This window comes from Sinocyclocheilus anshuiensis, unplaced genomic scaffold, assembly GCF_001515605.1.
Source record: "Sinocyclocheilus anshuiensis isolate Anshui unplaced genomic scaffold, SAMN03320099.WGS_v1.1 scaffold423, whole genome shotgun sequence".
Lineage (NCBI taxonomy): Eukaryota > Metazoa > Chordata > Actinopteri > Cypriniformes > Cyprinidae > Sinocyclocheilus > Sinocyclocheilus anshuiensis.
The window spans coordinates 1462053-1489161 of NW_015549610.1; the positions used below are offsets into that span (position 1 = coordinate 1462053).

Here is a 27109-nt window from a genome sequence, read left to right on the forward strand (position 1 = left end):
TTTCCTAGAACTGAACAACTCGTGTGGACTCCCACCTCAGAGGCTCTGGCCTCTGATCTGAATGCTTCTGATGGTATGGATCTGGAATGAGTTCCATCATCCCCCCCTGCATTTTAAAGCGCGAGAGACAGGTACCTGTGACGTGGAAGTCTGGCTGAGGATCCTGGTTCTGACACACTACATTTGCCTCGTAGCTGTTGTGCAATGAGCGAAAGGAAGGGAGGGGTAAAAGAAAGAAAGAATGTTTCAGTCCAGCAAATAAAGACAAAGCTTGTGGTGACAAGCAGAGACCTATAGCCAGGCCATCAGTATAATCACAAACCAGTAACAACAAAACAAAAGGCAGCAGCAAAATAGGTGGCAATGACAAAAAAAAAATCTTGCAAGGTGCAAGAAACCTGGCTTTCCACACAGACACCTTCAAACAAATCCACTAAAATTTAGCATGGATCCATTTGATTTAAAGCATGTCTGAAAAGTAAAGCCAGTGTTTCTTGTATAAATTTCATAAGTAAAGTACTTCCAGAAATAAACGTCCAAACTAACATATTTATAGGGGGATGAGGAAGTGAGCAAATATTCCAGGGGATTTTGTCAGTGAGGAATATTAAACTGGAACCAACATTTCACAAAATATTCCCCTGTTATAAGCTCAACCGCCTCACTTTAGCAGGACAGTGACCTTCACGGCATGCCCGAAACAATATCAAAAAAGGAAGAGGGGATGCATTACCGATTGTCGTTTAGTGGAAACGCTGACCTCTGAAACAGGACTGACCGATCCAGAAGTATCTGCGTCATCCGTAACGGACCAGAGGGACGCATCCTGTGAAGATCTGAGATTTAGCTTTGAGATGAATGGATATTATGGACAGTGTCTAATGTTGCTTTTTTTAGCTGTTAAAACCGAACAAATGGTCGGTAAAAAGATTAATAACTAATGAATGTGCTTGTAGACTGACCTGTCTGTTCCCAGAAGCCTGGAGCTCTTTTTCTAGCAGTTCCAGGTCGGTGGCCACAGCTTTCAGGAGTAGGCGCAGACGGTTCCCGATGACGTGCACCCTCTCCTGCGCCTCCAGACACTCGCTGCCATGTGCCTGCACCAGCAGCTGTCCTGAGAGCTCCTGCAGACTGTCCACCTTCTGCTCAGTCTCCAACAGCTCCCGCTGGATTTGCTGCAGACAAATGTGTGTCAATGTAGTTTCACTTGGTAAAATAAAACATTTGTGTTTCAAATACATTTTTGCCACATTTGGAGAATTTTAATAACATTTTGACAATGGATGAACTCAAATTTCCTTAATGGAATGCTGGGTTAAAGTACAGTATATGGCAAAAAAAGCAAGTGAGCACTCTTCTAGGTGCCTTGACTCAAATTAAGACAAATTTTCCCATCCAGAACTTTTTACGTACGGTTTTCAACATACAATGATGCTGGTTGCTCTATTCTTCATCTCTTATTCTGCATACAGTGTAGGGTGAGCAGGAGGCAAAATATGTATTCAAGCCATATCCTTCCATACCAAAAAGCAGTGACTTCACAGGTACCTTTAGTGCTCTGTAATGAGCTTGAAGTGTATGCCGATCTAGCCCCGATGCAATTGGGATAATCTCATTTCTCCGACGGTCGATGTTTTCCAGCCAGAGAAGAAGACCATGACTCAGCTCATGAAACTCCTGTAGAAAAGCAAAAATTGTGAGAGAATGACAGTATCTGCCTCTGTGCGTTTAATTTAATTACAATACCATTCAAAAGTTTGGAATTGGTAAGATTTTTTTTCATGTTTTTTTAAAGAAGTCTCAAGTATTTACTTGATAAAAATAGTTTAAACATTATTACAATTTAAAATAACGGTTTTCTATTAGAATATATTGTAAAAGGGAATTTACTCCTGTGATGGCAAAGCTGAATTTTCAGCAGCCATTACTCAAGTCTTCAGGTCACATGATCCTTCGAAATCTTTCTAATATGCTGATTTGGTGCTCAAGACATTTCTTGTTATCATCAATGCTGAAAACTGTTTTGCTGCTTACTACTTTTCTGGAAACATTTATACTTTTTTCCAGGATTCTTTAATGAATATAACGTTTAAAAAACAGCATTTATTTGAAATAGATGTTTGTTGTAACATTACAGATGTATTTACTGTCACTTTTGATCAATACAATGCATCCTTGCAGAATAAAAGTATTAACTGTCCAAAAAAAAAAACATCTTCCAAACTTTTGAACAGTAGTGTAGATGTAGGTGCTGTCTGTGTATGTACCTGACACTGCATCAGAGCATCCTGAAGTGCTGTTCTCCAATCCTTAAGTGATTTTCCCAGTCGATCCCAGCGTGAGTTCATCTCCTTCAGTTTCGCTTTGAGATCCTGGCTCTCCTCAGAGTCTGACTGGAGTAGTGTGACACTATTTAAGTTGATGGACAGTAATTTGGACTTATGGGAATCCATTGCCTTCTGTAACTCCTGTTGAGACACAAGAGCAAAGCTTTTGTTAGAAATTTGTGTGTTGGTTTTAGAGACTGCATTGTGTTACCAAGAAATGATGTGTAGTTAGGTTCAAATCTCATTTTGATTAATCTCTCTTGTTAAATTGCTCTGAAGGGAAGGTTCACTTGCAGGATTTGAACTATATACACGTGTTTTAGTTTGTGTGCAAGTAAAAATAACTGGTGAAATCAGATGCTCTCAGATTCTCTGTATGTGGGTCAGCGGGATGCTGTGGATTTCCTCTGGTTTATTTCTGTTGCTGACATCCTGCCTGATTTGAAATACCAGTGTGTGTGTGTGTGTGTGTGTGTGTGTGTGAGCAAGACTTGTTTTACAGTGTAGACATGTGAGCAACCCACACATGGAGCTGCCAGTGCCAAATGTATCTGTTTACAGCTTGGGCAGGGTTAACTATTATATTTACAGTAATATGAAATAGTACATTTGTACTTTTAGCAATAAAGCAAACAGAAGCAATCTAATTTTCAATAAGTTTTTGGGGATTTCAGGTAACATGAGCACATTGACTCGACAGAAATTTAGAAAAGTTTGACTGTATGCCAATAACCATGGGTCCTATTGGTATTTCTAATGGGCTTTCAATAGCAGTTCTTTATGTTGTAGAACAGGAAAGTCCCTGTAAGTAGTGTTAACCACAGACCTTACCCATAAATTGAAAACTGCTTTTTTATTTAACCCATTAGCTATTCCAGAGGGAATCCATAGCAAAATAGCCTTCGAGTTGGTTCATGACTAAACAGTCTGATTAGATGTATAACAAGGTCATGTGACAATAATGTTGCTGGTTATGTTGAAATGGTTCAAATATTTTAATTCTCTTCTGGGTTTTAGGACTACAAACAGAACAGCTCTGTAAATCTCATTTGTGATGATTTTGAAAAGCTATGGCCAGTTGTGCAGCCCATCAACAGCATTAAAATAGAGAAAAACTAAATCACTCAGCAAATATACACAAACACAAATTCACATGCACAAATGTGTTACTGTGAACCAAGTAGGCAACACAAACCTTGAGTTTTCTAATTCTCTGCTCAATAGTGTGTATATCTGCACTGAGATTTTTCCCTCTCAATTCTTCTAACTCCGCCTCGGCCTGGCTGAGCCACACCTCCATGGTGTCCAGGTCAGAGGTCATCTTTTGCAATAGCACCAGGTCTTCTCTCTCTTTGTGATCTGAATCAGCAGACTGGGCCTGGATCAGCTCCCAACGCTCAATGACACCTGAAATATGACAATTATCATAATAGCATCAAATTCAAATATACACGTTACTCAGCAGTTGCAGTGTTTCCGTGCTGGATTAACCTGTGCTCTGTGTCTCTGTGTTATCAGGGTTACTCAGGCCTGACAGGTTGTCCTCTCCCTCCTCCAGCTCCCCCTCAACCCTCCTGACCGCTTTCAGACTGCCACGGCAATCATCCATTAGCCTCATCTGTGCAGAGCAAAGAAGCTAATCAAACTTACTGCCACTAGAGACTAAACTGACTGAGCGCCACACTGAATCTGTACTCACATAGCCCATGTAAGAGGTGTCGTGGCCACCCATAGTGCCATCTGTCTCCTGGAGGCTGTAGCAGCTGGTATCCATCATATTGTCTAATAATCGAACTGCTTCACCTGCAGGAATGAATGTAAAAATTAACGTGGGATGTCACATGACTGCCTTTAAAATTAGGATCATTCTGAAATACTGTCATTCTTTGATCACATTGTGAGTGTATAAGGAGTTTTGTAAAGCTTTAAACCATATTAAGATTTAATCACGTTATTCGCTGAAAATGGAATGTGAACATTATACATCATTTGTTTTATATGCAACATATTTTCAGTTATAACTGAATTATAAAATATCAAAAGTATTAATGTCAGTGTTGACTGTTACATGTTGGAATGAAAAGGCCAGGGGTCGGCAACCATTTAGGCATGACATGCCATTTTTTATTTTTCTGGTTAACCACCGACAATACCACCCCCCTCCCCACCCCCTTTTTAATGCATTCTGTATTTATACAGTACATAAACATTTTTAAATGGTATGATAAAAAAACAATATTTGATTTTCATCAATTTAAACTTTTAAACTTTTCAAATGTTTCTTGAATGACAGATATACAGTGTGACCGTACTGACTGTCGGTCATTTAACATTTCTGTCGTAAATCAGTTGACTAATATTAATTAATTTGCAGCTTCATCTTACCTTGCTCTTTCAACGTTAAACTGACGCTTTGCGCTCTGCTTCTGTGAACAGTAAACCCCGCCTACTTTGATTTGATTGACCATCTCAGTCATTTTGACACTGACAATGAGAACGTTTACATGGACAACATTAATCCGATTTTAACACGATTAAGACAATATTCTGATTAAGAATCTACCATGTGAACAGAGATTTTTGATTACCTTAATCCGGCCTAAGTCATATTCGAAGTAAACAGAAATCGAATTAAGACATGTGGAGTATTCCTATTTTAGTCGCATTACTGAAGTGCAGTATAGACATGTAAACAGTTAGACCCCGCTGAGGCTTTGATCAGAAGCACCTAGTATGTGCAGCGGTCACGAGAGCATCCGTAGACTAGCGCAAGTTAATTCTCACACTTTAAAGTCCGCATGAAATCAAAATTGACTTTATTTACTTTACTAGCGCACATTGCTAGTCTTGGTGTGAACAATTAATCCATGTAAATTAATCCGCTGAAAAAAATGGTTTGTCTTGGTAATCTTTAATCAAAATCTGATCATTTATTTCCGCTCTGGAATGGCATTCCTTCTCTGATGATGTCAGTTTGATGGCTTGGGCAGAATATACTTAAACACACCCCTCCAACCGTTAGTTTGCTATGAGTGAGAGATGAGAGGAGGAGCGCTAAAATAAAACCACGCCCTCTCCTTCTGTTTCAGCTGGAAATACATCACTTCACTGAAATAAAGTCGGCAGCAACTTCCGGTTCACACGGACTTTAAAGGGGTCATATGATGCGATTTCAATTTTTCCTTTCTCTTTGGTATGTTACAAGCTCTTGGTGCATAAAGAAGATCTGTAAAGTTGCAAAGACTAAAGTCTCAAATCCAAAGAGATATTCTTTATAAAAGTTAAGAGTCAACCACGCCTACCTAAAACGGCTCGTTCTAACACGCCCCCACATGTCTATGTCACGATGTGGGAAGATTTGCATAACGCCGCCCAAATGTTCACGCAAAGAAAGAAGGCGTAACTTTTATTCTCGCTGAAGTATTGTTGCTGCCTCCATGTCGTGAACAGAACAGTGAACAATAAACCCCGCCTACTTTGATTTGATTGATCATCTCAGTCATTTTGACATTGACAGTGAGAACGTTTACATGAACATTAATCCGATTTTAACACGATTAAGACAATATTCTGATTAAGAATCTACCATGTGAACAGAGATTTTTGATTACCTTAATCCGGCTAAAGTCATATTTGAAGTAAACAGAAATCGAATTAAGACATGTGGAGTATTCCTATTTTAGTCGCATTACTGAAGTGCTGTATAGACATGTAAACAGTTAGACCCCGCTGAGGCTTTGATCAGAAGCACCTAGTTAATCTACCTATCTCTCAAATGGACCATTGACACTATCTACAATCTCAATTAGGAGTGTCAATGGTCCATTTGAGAGATAGGTGGCGGTAATGCACTTATAAGTCTGTGATCCGCCGTAAAGCAAGAAGAAGACGCGTCATGCGCCGGCTGTCGAGGACGCGCTCAGGACAGTTCAGACATTGCAGTGCATCAGAGGTAAAAAACGATATAAATACTGTTTAGTTTCTTGCACAGACCGATCGTTTCGTGTCTTTACACATCAATGTATCGTCACGAGCCGCAGGGTTTAATTTGGTTTTGTGTATGTTTTTTTTTTTTACTCTAAAAGCCGTGATTCCCATTCACTTCCATTATAAGACTGACAGACTGCAACGGTTTGAGTTAAAAATCTTCGTTTGTGTTCTACTGAAGAAACAGTCACCTACATATTGGATGCCCTGGGGGTAAGCAGATAAACATCAAATTTTAATTTTTGGGTGAACTATCCCTTTAATGAACAATCTCACATGAACTATTTCCACTGGACTACACTTGGAATCTCTTGTTTTTCTCATCAAATTCTAAACTCAGTTCTCTTTTGGTTTATTTTCATGGAGGTGCTTTAAAAGTTTTTTTTTTCTATTAATTTCTCATCTAATGCCGATTAGTATTGTTTGATTTGAAAAAGATTTTAAAGTTGGAAAACGCAATAGACCAGATCTGTCAGAATTTTTGCCATGCATTTTTTATAATTCATGCAATAGTGCAGTGCATGCAACACGATAGCATGCAGTGTAGTTTAGCATTAATTTAGCATGCCATAACTTATTGCCTACCAGAGGAGGACCTCAATGTGTTTTCTGTTAATTTTATATAAGCTTCAGGGCTCTCAGGAATCACTACATCTGTGGAAAAAGAGATATACAACATAACATACCAACAGTTTACAGAGAAGACCTGCTCAGGGTGGTGGACACTCAGGTGGAGCATTATCTTATGAACATCCTTCAGGTAAAACACACTCACCTGTAAGAGCTGCAGTGGCCAAACACAGTAACTCCTCATCCTCATCTTTTTGTCTGCCCCGTTGTGCAGACATGGTATGGCCCATGGGGTCCAGGTCATAGTCATGGTCCCATTCCAGAGGGATGGAGTCTACACTGGCAGGGGTGTCTCGGCCGGAGCCGTTTGTGCGAACAGGAACAGTGCCAGCTGAAGGTGGTCTGCTAGATGTCTGGGGCATGGCACCATCCTCACCCCACTGAAGGTCTGAGAGGTCACCTGACTCGAATTCATGATCTGAGCCTTCACACTCATCATCGGTTAGCTGCAAATGAGAGGCAGCATAAAAGAGAGAGCCACCTTTACACAGGCAAAGCAAAAGCTGAAACAAACAAGAGTGCATGCATGTCTGAGGTTGTGTCTTACTGGCAGGCGTGTGAGTTTCCGGTAGTAGCGCTCCACCCGACCAAACACCTCCCTACAGTATCTTTGCAGCTCATCCAGCTCCTCCTCTATGACAGCAGCATCCAGAGGCTCACTCTTCTCCATCAGCACCTCCCCCTGCCCAAACACACTCTCCATCTTCCCCCTGTTGAGACTGATCTCCTGCTGGAACGCCTGTGATGCACAAGTGTTCACAAGTAAAGTGACAAGTAATTTTGAATAAAATTTAGAAGTAAATGTTCTACAGAACAAGTAAAAATAATTCTGCTTGAGCGTTTCCTAGGTCTAAAATACATATCATGAATGATAGTGAATTGTCAATGTATAAAACTCTACAGAATTTTTCTTTGGCTATAATGAATATTCAAATTCACACTCAAATATCCTTAAACATGTGCCTGTCTGGTTTAAGAAAATGCATTTCCGTGCATTTATTTTGACTGGACAGTATAAGGAGACTGGAAATAATGGATTAGGACTGGGACTCAAACTCAAGTCACCCCTAAGCACTGCTGTGCCATATGTTGGAGTGCTGCCCACAAGGCTATAGCTCTTACATGTTCATATTTTTTTTAAATGTAAATGATTCATGTATGCTCACACAGCCCTTACCTTTAGTTGTTTGATCTTGGCCTGAACATCACACTCTGAGAAATGCTCGATGTTGGTGAGCTGCAGGTCCATCTCAGTCAGCCATACCAGAATACAATCTCGGGCTGTTTCAAACTCCTCTCGCTGACCAATAAAATGCTGCAGGACAAAATAAGAACAAGTCAATTAATCATGCTGCATCTCTTTGTAGTTTAGGTTCTGCATCAACAGTGATTCTTACAGAGGTTCTGAATATATAAGTACATACACAGTAAGTTATTACTTCAGACTTCAGTGTCACTTGATTCTTCAGAAATCATTCTAATATGCTGTTTTGGTTAATTTCCTATTATTTCAATGTTGAAAATATTTGTGCTGCTTAAAATTTTTGAGAAAACAGTAATTTATGTTTTTCTCTGGATTCTTGGATGAATAGAAAGTTGAAAAGAGAAGCTTTGAAATATAAATATTTTGTAACATAATAAATGTCTTTACTGTCGCTTAATACATTTAATGTGTCCATGCTGAATAGTTTTTTTTGTTTTTTTTATTTCTTTAAAAAAAATCTTACTGACACCAAACTCTTGAATGGTAGTGTATATGATATATAACTGATAATATATCACCTTGAGTCTGCGCAAGATGGCAGCTACTCTCCTCTGTAGTACATCCCAGCGTCGGTTCCCATCATGCACCATTTGTCGTAGATGGCAGGATGAGTCTGTGCGGTTCTCACGTGCCAGCCTTCGATACTGCTTATTGATCAGCTCCAGCTGGGTCAGACACTCCTGTACCTGCCTCTGAAACGCCTGTGATTCAAATTACACCATTACATTGTGCAAACAAAATCTTAAGGGCCAGTTTTACTAAACAGGGCAAATTAGCGCGAGAGTGCAATTCCAAAACAGCGCCAATAGGCGTGGAAATTTCTGCGGGTGATTAACTAACAACGCAAATTAAAGAACACAAACGCAACATTTACATATCGACCAACGCAATATACCAAGCGCAGCGCAAATTAGCATAGTCGCGAATAAACAAAGAAGTAAATAAGCCACAGTACGTTGAAAAGAACGGAGGCCCAAAAATGAAGGGTTGCAAGAGGTTTTGATAGAACTGGTATTGCGTGACTCCTAGATGAGGGTTCCAAGTCGTCTTTTATTTCCTGAAGCAAATTAAAAATAACATGGCTTGGCAAACGATATGTTCGGATTATGTGTTCTTTCCAAATAAATTAATACGTGTGGAAAAATCCTCTCCCTTCTTACCATGCGTTCTCTGTTCTCTGGGGTGCCTTCTCCTAGCAACAATAATTGCAGCCATTTCAAACGCAAAATAGTTTAAGACATGCTTTTTTTGGGCGTTAAATAATGGCGCAAATGCCAGTAATTTGACGAGCACAAACGTTAGTAAAACGCGTTGTGTAATTAATTTGAATACTCTCCTCCCATAAATTTTTCGTCTGAAAGGGAAACTCCTAGAAATGCATATTCAATAAGGTCAGGCGCAAAAATAACTGTCCACGCCTTTTCAGCGCTAATTCGTCACTGCGCATCTTTAGTAAATCCTGACAGTATTATTTTAACGCCAAAAGATGGTTTGCGCTGGCGCAAGCTGTTAGTAAAACTGGCCCTAAATTCACAAACAAACTGGAAAAACTGAAAACTACACATTGGTTAAAGGTGCAATAGGTGATTGTCTTCAGAAACATTTTTTGTTATGCTGGTTGAAAGTCTTCACATCCCGATAGCAATCATTAAGTTAAGTCGTCTAAATGTATTTGTCTGTATTTATATATTCTGTGGAAGGCGTAGGATCAAGAAATGTTCGTCCAATCAAAACGCTCGGTTCGAGCGTTTTAATATGCTTTCCTACCTGCCTGTCAACGTATGTATTAGCATACCTCTGCGCACCGGGTTTGCGCAGACAGGATACGTCATCAGCGCGTTCATGCACGCTGTGCAGACAGAGCGAGAATGGCAGACAAACATCAACAACCCGATCTTCCTTCCTGGTATTGTAGTACTTTTAAAGTTTTCTCACCGGTGAATGACACATGATGTAGCCCAGCGGTTAATCCAGTCCTTGCACCAGCTTGTTAGAAGTGAGCTACGTGCATGAACTGTGGTCCGATCGATATGATCCCTACACAGTGTTCATTGCTCCCTACTCCCTGAGTGGGGGAAATCCATTGAAGTTTACCTCACTTCGGAACATGGGCTGGAATTGGGAACCGCTGATGTAGCCTATTGTAGTAATGTTGACTCTGGTATTCTGGTCTGTGAGCGTATATATGCGTTCAGGGGGCGTGGCTTTGGACGACGTTCGCTTTCAGTGCTATCAGGCTAAAGTCAGCATTTTCCAAGATCTCCTACTGCACCTTTAAGTGCATATTTAAAAGAAATAATGGTTTAGCATTTGTTTTAGTCATCAATGACATTTTACAGATTGTAAAAGACTAAAGGTTGAAGTAGACTGCACTGTCGCCACTGGATGCCAGCAGTGCTTTTTTTTTCTTTCCCAACAGTATTCTTGTTACTTATCTGTCTTTTTGTATTCAGGCCCTATTCACAATTATCCTCTTGACTCACTACCTCAACCTTATTAACCCTCTCTGTGGATCTCTGAGTACCTCAAACTTCTTGAGCTCCTCTTTAGCGATGGTGTACAGCACTCCAGAGGAGTTGGGCAGAGCTGCTGTCCTCTCTGACACTTTTAGCCACTCTTCAAAACGGGAGTAATCATCCAGAAACTTCTGCCACAACCTCCATGTCTCCTCAATCCTGCAAAAACGCATACAGTGAGTTTCAAACACATATACAGTGCTGTGAAAATGTTTTTGCCCCCTTTCTGGTTTTTAAATTTTTTTGCATGTTTGTCACACTTAAAAGATTAATATCATCAAACAAATTTTAATATTACACAAAGATAACCCAAGTAAAAACAATATGCAGTTTTGAAATAATGATTTCATTTATTAAGGGAAAAAAGCTGTCCAAACCTGCCTGGCCTTACGTGAAAAATTAATTGCACCCTAAATCTAATAACTGGTTGAGCCACCCTTTGCAAGGACATTCTCCTTCAGGATTTTCTGATAGAATGCAGAATTCATGGTTCCATCATTTATGGCGAGTCGTCCAGGTCCTGAAGCTGCAAAGCAGCCCCAGACCATCACACTACCACCACCATGTTTGACTGTTGGTATGTTCTTTTTATGAAACCCTGTGTTGGTTTTACGCCAGATGTATCGGGAAACACACCTTCCAAGAAGTTCAACTTTTGTCACATCAGTCCACAGAATATTTGGCCAAAAGTCTTGGGGATAATCAAGATATTTTTTGGCAAATGTGAGACGAGCCTTTGTGTTCTTTTTGGTCAGCAATGGCTTTTGCCTTGGAACTCTCCCATGGATGCCGTTTTTGCCCAGTCTCTTTCTTACTTTATAACCCTTTCCAGACTGATACTTTTGTTTTTGATCTGTTCTTGAATTTCTTTAGATCGCGGCATGATGTGTTGCTCTTTAAACGTGCTTCACTTTGTCAGACAGGTTCTATTTAAGTGATTTCTTGATTCAACAGGTCTGGCAGTAATCAGGCCTGGGTGTGGATAGTGAAATTGAACTATTTAACAAAATTTTAGCTTTCTAAAATAATGTGGTTAATCACAGTTCTTTCATGATTTAACAGGAGGGGGCAATTAATTTTTCACGTAGGGCCAGGTAGGTTTGGACAGCTTTTTTCCCTTAATAAATGAAATCATCATTTAAAAACTGCATTTTGTATTTACTTGCATTATCTTTGTGTAATATTAAAATTTGTTTGCTGATCTGAATCTTGTAAGTGTAACAAATATGCAAAAAATAAACAGTAAGGGGGCAAAAACCTTTTCACGGCACTGTATAGTCCAGTATATCTACTTGGAAATATAATTTTACAGTATCATCTAGGAGGCTTACTAAAAATACTTTATTTTAAAAAGACAGCTGTTAAACAGTTCATCATGTGCTGAAGTCAACTCTGAGTCATCTGGCATGACACATGCTCTCACACCTGTTCCTCTGGTGGCCTGATTCAACTTTAACTATACTAAACAGCTCATTTTCAGCTCACAAATACATTTTTCTTACCTTTACAGAATTCAATTCGTGAACTGCAGTCTTCATTAGTATATACTGTTCAAACATTTGGGATTTTTAAAAAATGTTTTTCAAAGAAGTTTCTTATGCTGCAAAGCTGCATTTATTCCTGTGATGGCAAAGCTGATTTGGTGCTCAAGAAAGACTTACTATTATTAATGTTAAAAACGGTTGTCATGTTTGATCACCTTAAAGTATCCTTGCTGAAAAAAATATTTTCTTTTTTAAAAACCTTACTGAACCCCAAACTTTTAAACGGTAATGTACTTTTTACACAAAAACCAAGGTGTACATTTTCCAGTGCATCAATTTACTTATGAATCACACACAACACACTCACTTAAGCCTTCTCTCCATGGCAATAGCACAGATGTTTCTCCAGCGGCGATCAAGGCCACGTGTGGCCTGCTGGATGGATTCACACTCGGTCTCTGTGGCACAGGCGTCACAGTCGTGCAGCAGCACCTCACACAGGTTCAGCACTGATGCCACACCTGTGCTGTGCTTCTCGATGTCGCGCTGCAGATCCTGCACAGAGATAGTAGACTTCTACTGAGCTTCTCACGACATCTGACATTTTAATCATCTTGGCTGTTTCTATTTCATATCTGTTTATTAGGCAGAGGCGCTTGTGGTCATGCATTTCTCTACAAATGTGTTTCATCTTGTTGCATCATCAGTTCTAAAAATGTTTGCTTAACATTGCTTCTTTACAATGATAATTTGTCTCTGATGCAGAAAGAGGCTGATATGTGCTGGCTGTTGCTGGGTAAAGTGAGGATACATTGTGATACTGAAACAGTAAGTGGGTCATTGACTGAGCCAGAAGTCATCACGTTCTTATTTTGACTTTTCACCAGGGCTTTTAAACTCTTATTTTTACTTGCAGATATTTAAATACTTTTTAATACTAGTTTTCAATATATACTAAGAAATGTTTGTGTGTTTGTGCAAAATTACTTGTTTATTGAGCTTTCCTAAGACTTACTATACTGACAGACTTTTATGTAACCATATGTAAATTCATGTCTTTTCTGTGTGTGTGTGGGTTACCTGTTGCTGGTTGAGTTTTCTTTGGATCTCATGTGAGTCACAGGTTTCATAGACGATGGGTCGTGAGAGTTCAGTCTCGATGTGAGCCAGCCAGGAGCGCAAACTGCTCATGTTCTTATCTAGCTGCTGCACGGCCACCAGTGTCTCCCGCAACTTCTTTACCCTACAGACCCCAGAGACAGAGAGACAGAGGCAGAGTACAGAGATTGTATTAACAACACATTCTGCGAAAAGTGTAATTAATCTGCAAGTGTAATTAAGCTATATAAACCAGGACTGTGCAGTGCAAACATCTTAATGTTTAGTCAAAGAAACGTGAGATCGGAATTAAATTTGCCTTTCAAGAATAAGTATCGATTTGTGAACAAGGACTTTTATACTATTGATGTCTTTCGATAACATAGCATTTTAAGTTAGACATAGCTCAAAACAAAGACAAAAATACTTCTGATAGTTTATTATTATAGATATAAATTGTAATAAAAAAAATCATTATTAATTAATAGTAATAGTAATGTATATTAAGTTAATATAATAATATTATAATAGTTCAATAATTATTTACTTCATTTATATTTGTCAACAATAAATTTATTCTGAATATCAGTTACTGGACATTTAAAGAAAAATAATTAGTATCGCAACTGTCATGAAAATACAAAATCAGTTCATCTCTACTTTCATCACAGCATAATTAGCTAAAAATAATGCTTAAACAATGATACTGCTTATAATAGCATAGCAACATGATTCTCTAGCATCTATTAAATGTTTTCAGTGTAAATATAAACATATAGTTTACATAGATATATATAAGTAAAGCATTTGCATTACATTGTCCAATTTCAATAGTAGAATTATGAAGTGACTTTGTCTCTTGTTAACTGATGTACTGTAAGGTCAAGGTGTCTTGCATATATAACAATATAAGCAGAGGTAGAATGCAATCCAATGGTGTCAAGAGTTTCCTAGAAATCCTGAATGTGCCTAAAAATATAGAATCGCATGCTCAATGCAGTGCCACTAACACACACTCACACACATACCAGCATAGCATGTTTCAGCTGTGCCACCATTCCAGATCTAGATCTCAGAAAAATGTCTGATCTCAGACTGGATGTGAAGTAAAGAGCACAGATGCAGAGTGGACACGTTTCAACTTCTGCTAACTTTGATTGAAACTTTGGTGTATGCTTTAGGCAGTTAGCTAAAACACAGACATTGTTTGACCTGGTGAGATAAAGCCCTCATGTAACCCTGGTATTTGAATGGTTCAGTGTGACTGTGCTTCAAGCTACATTCCTAAAGCACAAAGTCACACTGAATCTGAACCCACCGCAACAGCAACAGAAGGTCAACAAATACAGCATGGTATAAGCATTTTCATGATATAAGCATTTAACCAACCAAAATTTTCAGTAAAATTATTGGGCAATCACATATGTGAAGCAATGACAGCTTCACTTAAGCATCTCAAACTACATATTTCACCCATAAAAACTAATAAAATACATTTCAGACACTTCGCCAAAGACGTGTCTAAGTATGACAGAAAATACCACATTTCATTGAAACTTCCAGCACCGCATTAAAGCTAAATTGCATTAAAAGAGAATCTGTAATATGTAAATGATAAGTGGATAAATGTTTTCCTGCCTGTTAATGTCGCAGTCACACTCTGGCAGATCTGAGTCCTGTCCAGGGCTTCCTGCCATGTTATCAGTGCCCATATCCAGCACCATTGGGCCTAATCTTCTTGATCAAGTGTCCCAGAAGAACGACAAACTTCCACCCTATCAAAATTCCCCTTCTCTTTCGTCTGAGCAACAAAGTGACCAGGCTTTCTCTAGTCCCCAGGTTAGTGTGTGGGGTGTCTGAGCATGTGTGTGTGTGTGTGTGTGTGTGAACTGTTCTCAAGTGCAGGCATGAGCAGCTGGGAGTGACAAATACTGCTGTGGCTAAAATAAGATGACAGTCATTAGCATGTGCTGATCAGAGGACTAGAATGTGTGTGTCGGTCATTATTCATTTAAACAAACACTGAAATTGTTTTATTTTTTTTAATTAAAATTAAAATAAAAAATATGAAGAGAAAAAATGAAGAAAGTGCTAAACAATAGCAAGATTTCTTTAATTTTAAAGAAAAAAACTTGTTTTGCAGCTTTTTAAAGTAGTCTATTATTGTTGATGATTTTTGTTAAATCAGTGTTCATACTCCACTGTCTTATTATTTACAGCATAGTTCTAACCTTTGTTGAAACCAATTACCAGTTCCAATTGAGTATTCAATATTAATTTTATTCATTTCAACTCATTTACTCACTTTACCCATTTAAAAGTAAACTAAACAAAAGGAAAATAAAGTTACAATGAAATTATCTTTGTGCAAGAGCAACATCAGTTGTTGCACAGGTTATATTAAAGGGGTCATATGATGTTGCTAAAAATAACATTATTTTGTGTATTTGGTGTAATGAAATGTGTTTTTTATAAAGAATATCTCTTTGGATTTGAGCCTTTAGTCTTTGCAACTTTACAGATCTTCTTTATGCACCAAGAGCTTGTAACACTTCAAAGAGAAAGGAAAAATTGAAATCGCATCATATGACCCCTTTAAGAAAAATGTAAATTGGGAAATACAAAATGACTAAAATAGAAATCCAAAATATTCTGGGAACAAATTTGTAAAGTGAGTTAAACTTCCTTTTAGGGATGTTTTTTTATTTGTAAAAATGCATTAAGTTTTCTGTCAGGGTTGGTTATAGTATTTATGACTAACTACATATAAAAACAATATAAGTTGGAATGCCATGCATTTAGAAAGGCAACTAAATGTGTGTAAGAGAAAGGGTGTGTCAGTGTGTCTTTATTTGAAATATGTTTGCTTGTGAACAGTGTGGATACTTTTCCTTGAGAAAAATCTCTGCAGTTAGCTCTTTAATTGAATTCAGATAAAAGCATGTCAATCTATTACACTTCGGGAAAACTCAAGACAGCAGCTGTCGCACAGCGCTAATGCACATGAGTGAGAGTGCGAGAGAGAGAATGACACTCTCACACACTGGCCACAGTGAAATCAACACCATATGTGAGAAGCTTTCAGTCCTGACTGCAGACAACTCGACTTTACCAGTCATATCCAGAGACACCATGGTGTCATGTTTAAGATGCTGGTGCAAAATATTTCCTTTCCACCCACGGTCCATTAGCACATGGAACATGCTCAGTTCACGCCCCAATTTCTATAGATGACACTCAGCAAAAGAACTGACTGATCTTTCAGAAATTTATTTTTTAATTTCTGAATTAAAACATTCTTAAAAAAAAAATTTTTTTTTTTACTTTTGTTCTATAAAATACATAAAAGGCACAACAACTGTAACTGTAAATGTAAAACAGTTGTACAACAATAGGTACAACGTCATGCAATATCATTTGAAAGACTCACCTAGCTTCTATAAGGTCAAGCAGATGCTGCCAGCGCTCATTGACTTTGCTGAGTTTGTATTGGATTTCTGCAGCTTTGCTTTCATGGCTGGCCTGACCCAATCTCTCCCCCATCTGTTCCAGCTGATGCTTGTTCTCCTTGGCCACTGAGATCTCTTCCTGATAGTCCTGATAACAAAGAGATTGCATGTTTTTTTAGCTGAATACAAGAATTTGGGTAGATTGTTTTTCACATATTCACTGAAATAAGTAATAAGAAAACATGTTTTAGAGATACGTTTTAGTGTTCAGTGGGATGATAATTGATTAATTTCTTGATTTCATTAGAAACAAATATGTTGTGATTGTGTGTTAATTTCACCTTCCTGAGTTTCTCAATCATCTCCTCAATGCTGATGTCGCCGTTCTGTGAGACCTTGCTCTCCATTTGTGTGAGCCACTCACACAGCTCTTTGTTCTTCTCATTGAACACGGCCCACTCATTCAGCCTCTCGCTCACCTGCTGCCTGCGCAGGGACAGCTACAGGGATGACAGACAATGATTAATTACAACATGGGTTCACTGAGTACAGAGTACGAATAAATGAAGGACGTCGCGGCCGATGAGAGAATGTGCAAAAAGTTACTTAAGTACTTTAGTACAGTAATACTTTAGTGTCATGCACCTTCCTTCTTTCTCATGGTCCTTTCTTTACTAAGAGACATCAGGGATTAAGAGGCACATTATCATTGCAATCCTTTATACTATGTTGTCCAGAGCAAATAAGGAGCCATCAAGAACTTTGATTCAACAACAGCATTAATTCTCTGTAAGTTTGTGAGCGAATGCAAAACTCAATCTTTATCTATTGAATTTAACAATTTTTTTAAGTTGCTCAAAATTCAAATCAGTGCATCCCTTTATATATTCAATATCTGACTTAATGAAAACTTGAAGTTTTTTTATCAACTGTAAAGTACTGTAAAGCCTCCACGTCTGAGCTTGTTCCCACTGCTTCTGTCACATGAAATGCCTGTGTTTATGGCAGACAGCTGTGCATATAATGTGTTATGGTGTAAAACAAATGCAAAGGGACAGACTGATGTGTATGCGTGTACCTGGTGACAAGTCTCCTCCCACTGTCTCTGGAGTAATATAAGTCTCTCCTGTAGGACTGTGAGGTTATCTGCACTGAGGCTGCTGGAGAGAGACTCCCTCAGAATACACAGGCCGGCTACATCATCAGCCCAGCCTTCAATACTGCTCTCCAATTCCTATCACACACAAACACATACATTCATAAACACATCAGAAATAAAATAATAAAATAAAATGTAAGATTTAAAAATAAAATACATACAATTATATACAATAAAATATAGTAAAATTAAGTTCAAACTGTAACTGTTGAAAATAAAATTTCAGGACAAAGTTTTTAAATTTAAAATAAATAAATAAACATACAAAACCCATGTAAAATGTAAAAATAAAATAATTAAAATTAAATGGAGATGATATAGTTTAAATTAAAGTTCAAATTGAATAATCTAAACTAGAGTTCAAAAGGTAAATATTGTAAAAAAAAAAAAAAAAGAAAGAAAAAAATGAAAATTAAAAAATTAAATAAAAGGAAAAGTAAAATAATTATAATTTTAAAAATACATTAATTTGTTTAAAAGTAAAATATATCCTGTCCTTAACCCTACCCCTACCAAGCCAAAATAAAATAAAATATTTACTAAGACTGCTGGTTACATTTATCTAAAACAGAAGAATATTGACTGCACATATTCTTCCCCAACACACATTAACAACCAAAAGTCCTTAATTGCATTTGTATTGATATTTGTTGATATTGATATCTCTGCTGGCATTCACAGCAAGTTACACTGTATAATCCTAATATAGAGATTGTATGTGGCTTACAGATAACAACGGTCGACAAGACATTAAGCACACAATAAACGCATAAGTGATCTCTGTATCGAGAAATAATTTGAATAGAAAAAAGCTGTCAATATTTTGCTGTTAAAAAAAGCTTTCTTTTTTTTTTGCTGCTGCGTAAGCACTTCTTATTAAAGCTCAGCGTCTCTGCTAACATGATTTTTTAGAATGATTAGCATGCCCCTCAACTTCCTCCCCTCAGGCAAAGTCAAAGAGACTCTTGCTGACAGTCCAGCTCTTACAGACCAGAGCAGGTCGATGTTACTTTCACACACCTTCTGCTATACTGCACACACCTATCTGCAACATCACGTGTGAAAAATCAACCCTCCTTTGCAGATAAAAAATTCAGCAGAGTGTCAGGGCATCACACACACACACACACACACACACACATTCTGCAAGAAGCATGCAAGGGTATTATTAATGCAATGGTTGACAGCAGCAGACTGCACAAACCAATCATTATCTGGACTATCGAGATACTGTTGCTTTATTACTGCAAATCTGGTCAGGAAATTGTGTTTAATACTTTAGCTCAAATAATAAGAGATACTCAGATGTTGCTGAAGCAGCACACATCTAAAAGGTCATAGGACACAAGATGAGTCAGATTTTTGTTTATGTACCTTGCAGCGAATCTGTTCTGTGTGCAGCTCCTCATGGTGGTCGGGTAAAGGCACAGAGAGCTTTTGCTTAAAGTCCCTCAGCCTCTCGTGTGATGCAGCAATTCCTTTTTCACACTGATCCCAGCTCTGCACACATAGCCAGAAAAAAAAAAGTGAATCATGAGAAAGCATGATAAAGAGATGTTTATGCCAGTATAATCTGCACAATATACATAATTATGTATCTTAGAAAAATGTACTTTAGCAATTTTAAAGCTTGAATGCAACATGTTTATTACAACACTTGAGGAAAAGTCAGAAAGATGTTCAGAGATCATCACATTTTTAATGAGGAACGCAATACAGAACGTCATATGAAACCAATTCTTTATTTAAACATGGGCAGAGCAAAGGGTCATGGTCCTGAGACACAAGAGAGACAGATAATCATGCACAGATAAAGCAGTGAGGTACCTTCTATCATGTAATCCTAGAAAACGGAGGGATGTGGAAGAGAGAGGAAGAGAGAGAGACAGAGGCCGAAGGAAAGAGGAGCCATTTTCCTTTTGCAATCCAAAATTGTTGTCTATGCCCCAGTGTGCTGCGTCAAAATGGAGCGGATGACTGCCTGTCTCTGCTGCCCTGTGTTGGACTCCCTCCCGCGTCCTGCCTCCTACAGTACTGAAGATATTTCTCTCGCCTTCAGCTCCCTCGCTGCCTCTTTCTCCCGTTCTCTCTCTTTCATCCCCCTCACATGCACTCACAAAACACATCACACACTCTCGTTATGCTAGCTCGCCTCTATTTGCTCTGTAAGGTCAGATGCAAAGTCCTTCACTGTCTCTCTTTTCTTTTAGGAAAAGAACTTTGAACGTGAGATCCATTTATAGGTTTGAGAATGTTCGGTTCGTATATATGTCATTTTTGTTTTATGTTTCTGTATTTCTGATATTTGTAGTGCAAAATAGCTTCCAAAGTAATGAACAATCCCTGATTTCACTAAAACAAAATAACCAAGAATATTTAAACAAAACAATCTGATCCTGAACATTTGATTATAGACGCACACCCATTTAAATCTATAAAAGATGTTGTACTATAAAAATCCTAAACTGTAACACATCGTACAAACAACCAGAAAACACTGCAACAAGTACATCTGCAACAATGAAACAGCACGTCATATATAGAAAGTGGGCTTCAAAAGTCTGAGACTACATAGAATTTTTTTTTTAAACTTAAAACAAAAGCCTGAAGATATTTTTTAGGATATAAAATCAATTTAAAATAAATTGTTTTAAAATAAATATATTTGAATATATAAAAAAAAAAAAAATCACAAAATTAGTGAAAGTGAAAGTGAAGTGACATGTGGCCAAGTATGGTGACCCATACTCGGAATCTGTGCTCTGCATTTAACCCATCCAAGTGCACACACACAGCAGTGAAACACACACACACCGTAAACACACACCAACAAAGTTGGGGGTTTGGTGCCTTGCTCAAGGGTCTCACCTCAGTCGTGGTATTGAGGGTGTTAGAGCGCTGTTATTCACTCCCCCCACTGACTGACAATTCCTGCCGGACATGACTCAAACCCACAACCTCCTGGTTACAAGTCCGACACTAACCATTAGGACACGACTGCCCCCTAATAGCAAAGAACCCAAATGAGTCCCAAGTTCAGTAGTGAACACACACACACACACACACACACAACCGTGCTGGTTATTCACTGGTTATTCCCTCCCCCTACGACAATTCCTGCCAGACTGCCCTTTACAATAGTACCATAAATAGGTGCTATTTATAGGTTGTTAATCAAATACAACAAAATTACAAATGACAAACTTCTAAAATTAATTTAAAAAATTCCTTTTTTTTACACAAGTTGTTGTAATAATATATAGTAACAAAAAATAAACTTCAATTAAATTAGTAAATATAATTGCAAAATAGAAGCATTTTTACAAGTGGTCTCAGAATTGGATCCTATTATACATAATCATACATGTGCAAAAACCAACCAACTTACAGGAAAACACATTCATCTAAAGGAAATGACCCAACAAATGTAAATAATCAACCAAAATTACTCAACAAAGATTTGCTGCCATCTGGAAATAATGAACTTTCTCCAAACAGCAAAAGTCATGTGCTTGTACTTTGTCAATGATACGAACTACTAAATCTAGCAAATCAGCAACCAGACAAACAGTAAGTACACCCATTTACTCTTAACTCACCCTTAGCAAAGAGAGCAGTTCTTTCTTCCTCTCGTCGAGACGGATGTTAATGGTCCTCCAGTGCTCCTGCACATCAGTCAGCTCAGTGTGAAGTGAGGCCTCCGTTCTGGCATCAGCCCACAGGAGGAGTTGCCTCCCGGCCTCCACCGTGAGGATGTAGCTGCCCTGTTGCCTCTGGAGCACACGCTCCTTCAGCTGGGTGGAGAGAAGGGGACATCCAGGGTACTTCAGGCTATATGCAGGAAGCCATTATTTCTACTTTAATGTAAATATGGCTATATCTTTACCTGTATGTGGTCTAGCATGCCACGGATCTGCTGTAGTGCTACTGTTGACACTTGTTGTTGCTCCTCTGGTTCCATTGACACTTCTTGCAGCCAATGACGCAGTTTCTCTATCAGCTCTGTGTACCGCTGCCACTGCCGAACCAAACTGTCAATAATCCCCCGTCTTTGCTGGGCCCGCCTCACCACACCTTGCCACTGGTTACTAAGCAGTGCCAGTTTCAAGCCAAATTCATCCCTTTTGGGCGAGAGGACAAAAAAAGAGAGTGTCACTACAAGTATGAATGAAAGAATAAGAATAAACAAGTAAACAAATGTTACCTGTCTTCCACTTGTCCCTGATTCAGGAGCTGATGTCCATCATTGATGATAGAGTATAGAATTTGTTGTCGACTAAACATCTCTGCTTGGAATAGCTATTCACCCACACACAAAAAAAGTAGAGTAGTTGCATAATGTAGGTAATTAAACTATGACCCAATGCATTTTATGCTGCATATTTTGATCATTTTTAAACTGAAAAAGCTTATTAATATAGCCATCTTATAAAGGTTTGAGTTTTGAAATAAAAACTGAATATTGACACTGGGGGACAAAATTGTCCTAATAAGAACAATAAAAAAAATGTTCTTGAGCAACAAATCAGCATATTAGAATGATTTCTGAAGGATCTGGACACTGAAGACTGGATTTATGATGCTGAAAATTCAGCTTTGCCATCACAGGAATAAAAAACAGAAAATAGTTATTTTAAATTGTAATAATGTTTCAAAATATTACAGTTTTACTGTATTTTTTATCAAATAAATGCAGCCTTGATGAGCATAAGAGACTTCTTTCAAAAACAAACAAAAAAAAAATCTTGTTGACCCCAAAATGTTTGAATGGTAATGTAAATGCGGCTTTTCATTTGATGTGAACAGGCCTTTAGTTGTATTTATTCTAAAAAAGTATTTTTTTCTATCAGTACCTCATGCTCTCTCTGCTGGTCTAGTAGGCTCTGGTAGTTTCCAGAAATCTCAGCGGCCAGTTTCTCTTCTGTTTGTGTAAGGAAGGTCATCCAAGCATCACACTTCTCCAAAAAGGTCTGTCTTTGCAATACCAGGGCTTGCAATTTACTGCACATACATAGAGATGCAGACAACTGAACATTACACACTTTTAGAGAAGAAATTGAAAATGTACCATAGATCCGCAGTAACCACACATACCTGAATCTCTCTATTGTGCGAGCAGAGTTAGACGACCAGCTCCTGTTTAGGTTCTGCAGACGCTTGATTTCATTATCATTGAGGGGAAGCTGATAACCCAACTCATTCAAACGTTCCAGATCAGGAGAAAGACTGCTCAGCTTTAACATTTGGGTCTACAGGCACACATACATATGAGAAAGTTCAAAAGTGTTTATACAACCCTATAATTTTACAGGAAAACTAATTTCACCTTAAGTTTTTCCATGTGTTCCTGCACAGATGAGACATCTGGAGAACCGACTGGGTCTGGTTCCTTCAGAACCTTCTCAGCTTCTTCTGACCAGTGGCTCAGAGAATGTAACTCCTTACTAAACCCCTCATAGTCCCTCATACCCACCTTGCGGAAAGGAAGGAAAAAAAACCACATTTACACTTGACAGGTTTTACAGTCTGGCATCCGTGAAAGTGACAAAATGATAGTCACACATGAAAGAGTGTCAAAACTATGAAAGGATAGTGTGAAAATTATTTTATTAAAAACACTATATTATTTCATTTAAAATATACACTACCATTTGAAGGTTTGGGGTCAGGAAGATGTATTTATTTATTTTTGAAGGAAATAAATACTTTTATTTAGCAAGGAAGCATTAAAGGGATAGTTCACCCAAAAATGAAAATTCTGTCATCATTTACTCACCCTCATGTCGTTCCAAACCTGTACGAGTTGCTTTCTTATGTTGAACACAAAAGAAGATATTTTGAAGATTGCTGGTAATCAAACGGTTGGTGGTTGCCATTGACTTCCATAGTAGGAAAAAAGAATACTATGGAAGTCAATGGCAACCACCAACTGTTTGATTACCAGCAGTCTTCAAAATATCTTCTTTTGTGTTCAACATAAGAAAGCAACTCGTACAGGTTTGGAACGACATGAGGGTGAGTAAATGATGACAGAATTTTCATTTTTGGGTGAACTATCCCTTTAAATTAATCACAAATAACAGTAAGGTTTAGCATAATGTTACAAAAGATATCTATTTTAAATAAATGTTGTTCTTTTGAAAATTCTATTCATCTAAGAATCCTTAAAAAAATTCTACTAAAATATTAAGCCCATAATAAAAATAAATGTTTCTTGAGCACTACATCAGCATACAGTATAACAATGATTTCTAAAGGATCATGTGACACTGAAGACTGGAGTAATGGCTAGTGACAATTCAGCTTTACAATCACAGGAATAAATTATATTTTAAAATACATTTAAATAGATAACTCTTATTTTAAATTGTAAAATTTTTTCACAATATTTCTGTTTTTACTGTATTTTTCAATCAAATCAAATAACTGCAGTCTTGGTGAGCATAAGGGATCCAAACATCAAATAATCTTACCCCAACTTTTAAAATGCAGTCTGTATGTGTGAAAACTGTATAAATGTTCTGTGTCTGTGTGCACAATGTAAAATCTGAATCATCTGAACCTCTAGCAGAGACTGCTGTCTTTGGAGGGTATGCCCAACAGTTGCTAATCGCTGAGTGAATGACAGGTGGTCTGTATGGAAGGTTGTCATGGCAGAGGGGTCCACTTGTTGCCTCAGCTGCTCTGAAAACTCCTCCAGCTGCTGCAGGACAGACTCTACGGATCCCTCAGTCACCATAAGGCCCTGCACAAATACCAGTTTTACAAAGAGGAATACTGTGGCCCTTGCTACAAGGCTTTCACAACTGCACACAGTTGTCAGAATTAGCAATTGCTTACATACTTTTGGGTCACTAACATAATCCAAGCACACAAACATTTAAGAGGCTTCCAAACCAATCATGCATTGATAAATCCATACCTTCACTTCCTGTTCTGTGACGTCCCTGTGGGTGGCGCTCTTGAGCAGCTGTTCCACCTGATCCTCTAGTTTCTGGATGTCAGTGCTGCTCTGAGCATGAAGTGCTTTGTAATGCTGCCACAGTTGCAGCAGGCTCTTACTCCTCCTCAGCTGATCTGAGATCTGCTCCAGCAGCGTGTTCCACCTGACAGCAGATCAGTAGAAGATCAATGATTTCTAAACACTTTGTACTGATCAGTGTCTTTATTAGTTACTAGAAGTTTCTGAAACTCACCTGAGATTTACATCACCCAGAGCTGTGTTGAGTGAATCGCTCACCGAGGGATGACAATCCCTCAGCAGCTGTTGCGTTATGGAGCCCAGTTTCCGTAAACTGCTCTCCTGTTTCTCCAACTCATCTTGTAAACTCTGAGACACACAAAAACCCGTGGTGATTTTAGGTTGTTTCTCGATATAATGCTAATAAAAGCTCAGTGTTTTGTGGCAGACTAGCACCTCAAGGTTCTCCACTTGAACCTGCACAGCTTCTGGGGAGCCAGTGAGAAGACGCAGATGAGAGATGGTGTAACGTCCCTCCATTAGGTAGCCCTGAATCTCCTCATATGCTTGTTTATACAGACTCCACTGCTCCAGCACTGACCGGAGACTGACCGTCTGCTGCCCAATCTGCAATAACACACAAATCTCATTTAGGACTGATAATCAGTGTTTTGGTGAAAATTATGAACAATATCGTAATGAATATTACAAAACTAGATGCTTTACCGAAATGCATTAGGTGAAACATACCATGTGATCCAGATTGGCCCAAGACTGGTTTAGACCTTTTAGAGTGTCCATAATAACAGTGCCTGCCTCGCCTTTCTTATCCTGAATTAATAAGCATCCTTTTTCTTCAGCCTTCTCCAGATCCTTCTCTTTCTCCTTTACCAACACTTCCATTTCCTAGCATACAGACAGTCAGATCAATATTTCAAAACAACAAATCACATAGAATATTTCTGGATTATCTATGTAATCTTTACTCATGAAATATACTGTGCATTATGTAGAGCCGAACAACTAGGGTGCAGTACCTACCTGACAATCTTTGAGTGCATTCTGGGCTGAGGAAATATCCTCAATCCTGTGCTTCTTTTTGAGTTTCTCTTCCTGTACACTAAACCAGGTCTTCAAGGTCTGAACCACGTTCTCGTACTCTAACCAGCTTTCCATCAGACCCTCTAAAACCTGAATCTGTGAAACACAAAAGACACCAGTTTGATATACGATAAAAATTAAAGGTAAATGACGCACAATGGGATCCAAAAGTAAGTCTCTACTTGTAGAAACACTTGTTTAGCATTACTTTATTTTTATTGCTTACTTTTTATTACTTTTATTATTTTTCATTACAAATTACATTATCATAACAATTGTAGTGAAAAGTAAAAAGTAGGTTTGCACAAAACCTGATATTCCATGTTTTCCAGCACAATGTGAGAATTTTCTACATTTATGTCTAACCTTCTCTGTAACGAGTCCCTGCAGTATCTGCCAGCGGCGGTTCATGGCACCAAGACGCTCAGCAAAGTCTGTTTTGTCACTCCGTTTCCCCTCTACATCCTGACTGCTGATTTGCAGAACTGACTGATTCACAAAGTCCACCGTCAGCTGCTTACAGGACAGGTCAATCCGAAAACCCTGTTGAGAGGAGTAAATAAAAAAAAAGAGAGATTTGGTGTCTTGAGTATGAAGTACAAAATGACTAATGATATGTTTTATTATTTCAAAAGTCTTGAAGAATTTTTTTGCTACCTTGTATTTTTGAAGGTACAGTTGCACAGCCTCTGATCCCACTGCCCCCATGATCTTCTGCTGGTCCTCTTGGATGATATTCTCCATGAGGGATATCCAGCTCATTAGCTCAGTTATCGCATGACGGGATGGCAGCTTCTCCATCTGCAGCTGTTGATCAGAACAGGAATGCTACGATTAGCATAGCCACATGAGCCTGTTCATTATCTGCATACCCTTCCTTAACTGAAATTAGGCTGTGCAATCAGTCCTAGTCTTCATACCTGGTGTAGTTTCTCCTGGACCACAGGGATACGAGTGAGAAGATCAGCCCATTGTGTGTCTACCTGGGCTAAGTTTGCCCTGAGAGCTGCTGTGTCCACTTTCTTCAACCGGAGAAGCTGATTCCCCTGGCTCTGAACTGAGGCACGCAAAGAAGACTTGGCGTCTACCTCTTTGGAGAACTCCTGCAAATATAGAGCCGATATAGAGTGTCT

General features: G+C 38.4%; 1 protein-coding gene across 2 annotated transcripts in view; it reads right to left on the reverse strand.

The window, feature by feature from the left end:
* Window positions 1–27109, reverse strand: part of LOC107659217 (nesprin-1-like) — a 99752-nt gene that overhangs the window by 1727 nt on the left and 70916 nt on the right. The window contains exons 93-127 of one of the 2 annotated variants that reach the window (XM_016448084.1): window positions 26897–27079; window positions 26634–26783; window positions 26343–26519; window positions 25917–26072; window positions 25626–25781; window positions 25332–25502; window positions 25111–25244; window positions 24837–25020; window positions 24477–24659; window positions 23241–23387; window positions 23009–23163; window positions 22768–22915; window positions 22119–22213; window positions 21801–22035; window positions 21514–21708; window positions 19289–19414; window positions 17834–17989; window positions 17097–17255; window positions 16737–16903; window positions 13289–13451; window positions 12576–12763; window positions 10733–10883; window positions 8727–8909; window positions 8122–8259; window positions 7492–7683; window positions 7090–7390; window positions 6900–6968; window positions 4027–4130; window positions 3819–3945; window positions 3523–3734; window positions 2268–2468; window positions 1549–1677; window positions 963–1175; window positions 761–826; window positions 136–194 (exon numbers count right to left, since the gene is read on the reverse strand). In XM_016448084.1, the coding sequence (XP_016303570.1) occupies window positions 136–194; window positions 761–826; window positions 963–1175; window positions 1549–1677; window positions 2268–2468; window positions 3523–3734; window positions 3819–3945; window positions 4027–4130; window positions 6900–6968; window positions 7090–7390; window positions 7492–7683; window positions 8122–8259; window positions 8727–8909; window positions 10733–10883; window positions 12576–12763; window positions 13289–13451; window positions 16737–16903; window positions 17097–17255; window positions 17834–17989; window positions 19289–19414; window positions 21514–21708; window positions 21801–22035; window positions 22119–22213; window positions 22768–22915; window positions 23009–23163; window positions 23241–23387; window positions 24477–24659; window positions 24837–25020; window positions 25111–25244; window positions 25332–25502; window positions 25626–25781; window positions 25917–26072; window positions 26343–26519; window positions 26634–26783; window positions 26897–27079 (5573 nt within the window). Of the gene's footprint in view, window positions 1–135; window positions 195–733; window positions 827–962; window positions 1176–1548; window positions 1678–2267; window positions 2469–3522; window positions 3735–3818; window positions 3946–4026; window positions 4131–6899; window positions 6969–7089; window positions 7391–7491; window positions 7684–8121; window positions 8260–8726; window positions 8910–10732; window positions 10884–12575; window positions 12764–13288; window positions 13452–16736; window positions 16904–17096; window positions 17256–17833; window positions 17990–19288; window positions 19415–21513; window positions 21709–21800; window positions 22036–22118; window positions 22214–22767; window positions 22916–23008; window positions 23164–23240; window positions 23388–24476; window positions 24660–24836; window positions 25021–25110; window positions 25245–25331; window positions 25503–25625; window positions 25782–25916; window positions 26073–26342; window positions 26520–26633; window positions 26784–26896; window positions 27080–27109 lie in introns of both variants that reach the window. The other variant, XM_016448085.1, reaches the window with a different exon arrangement.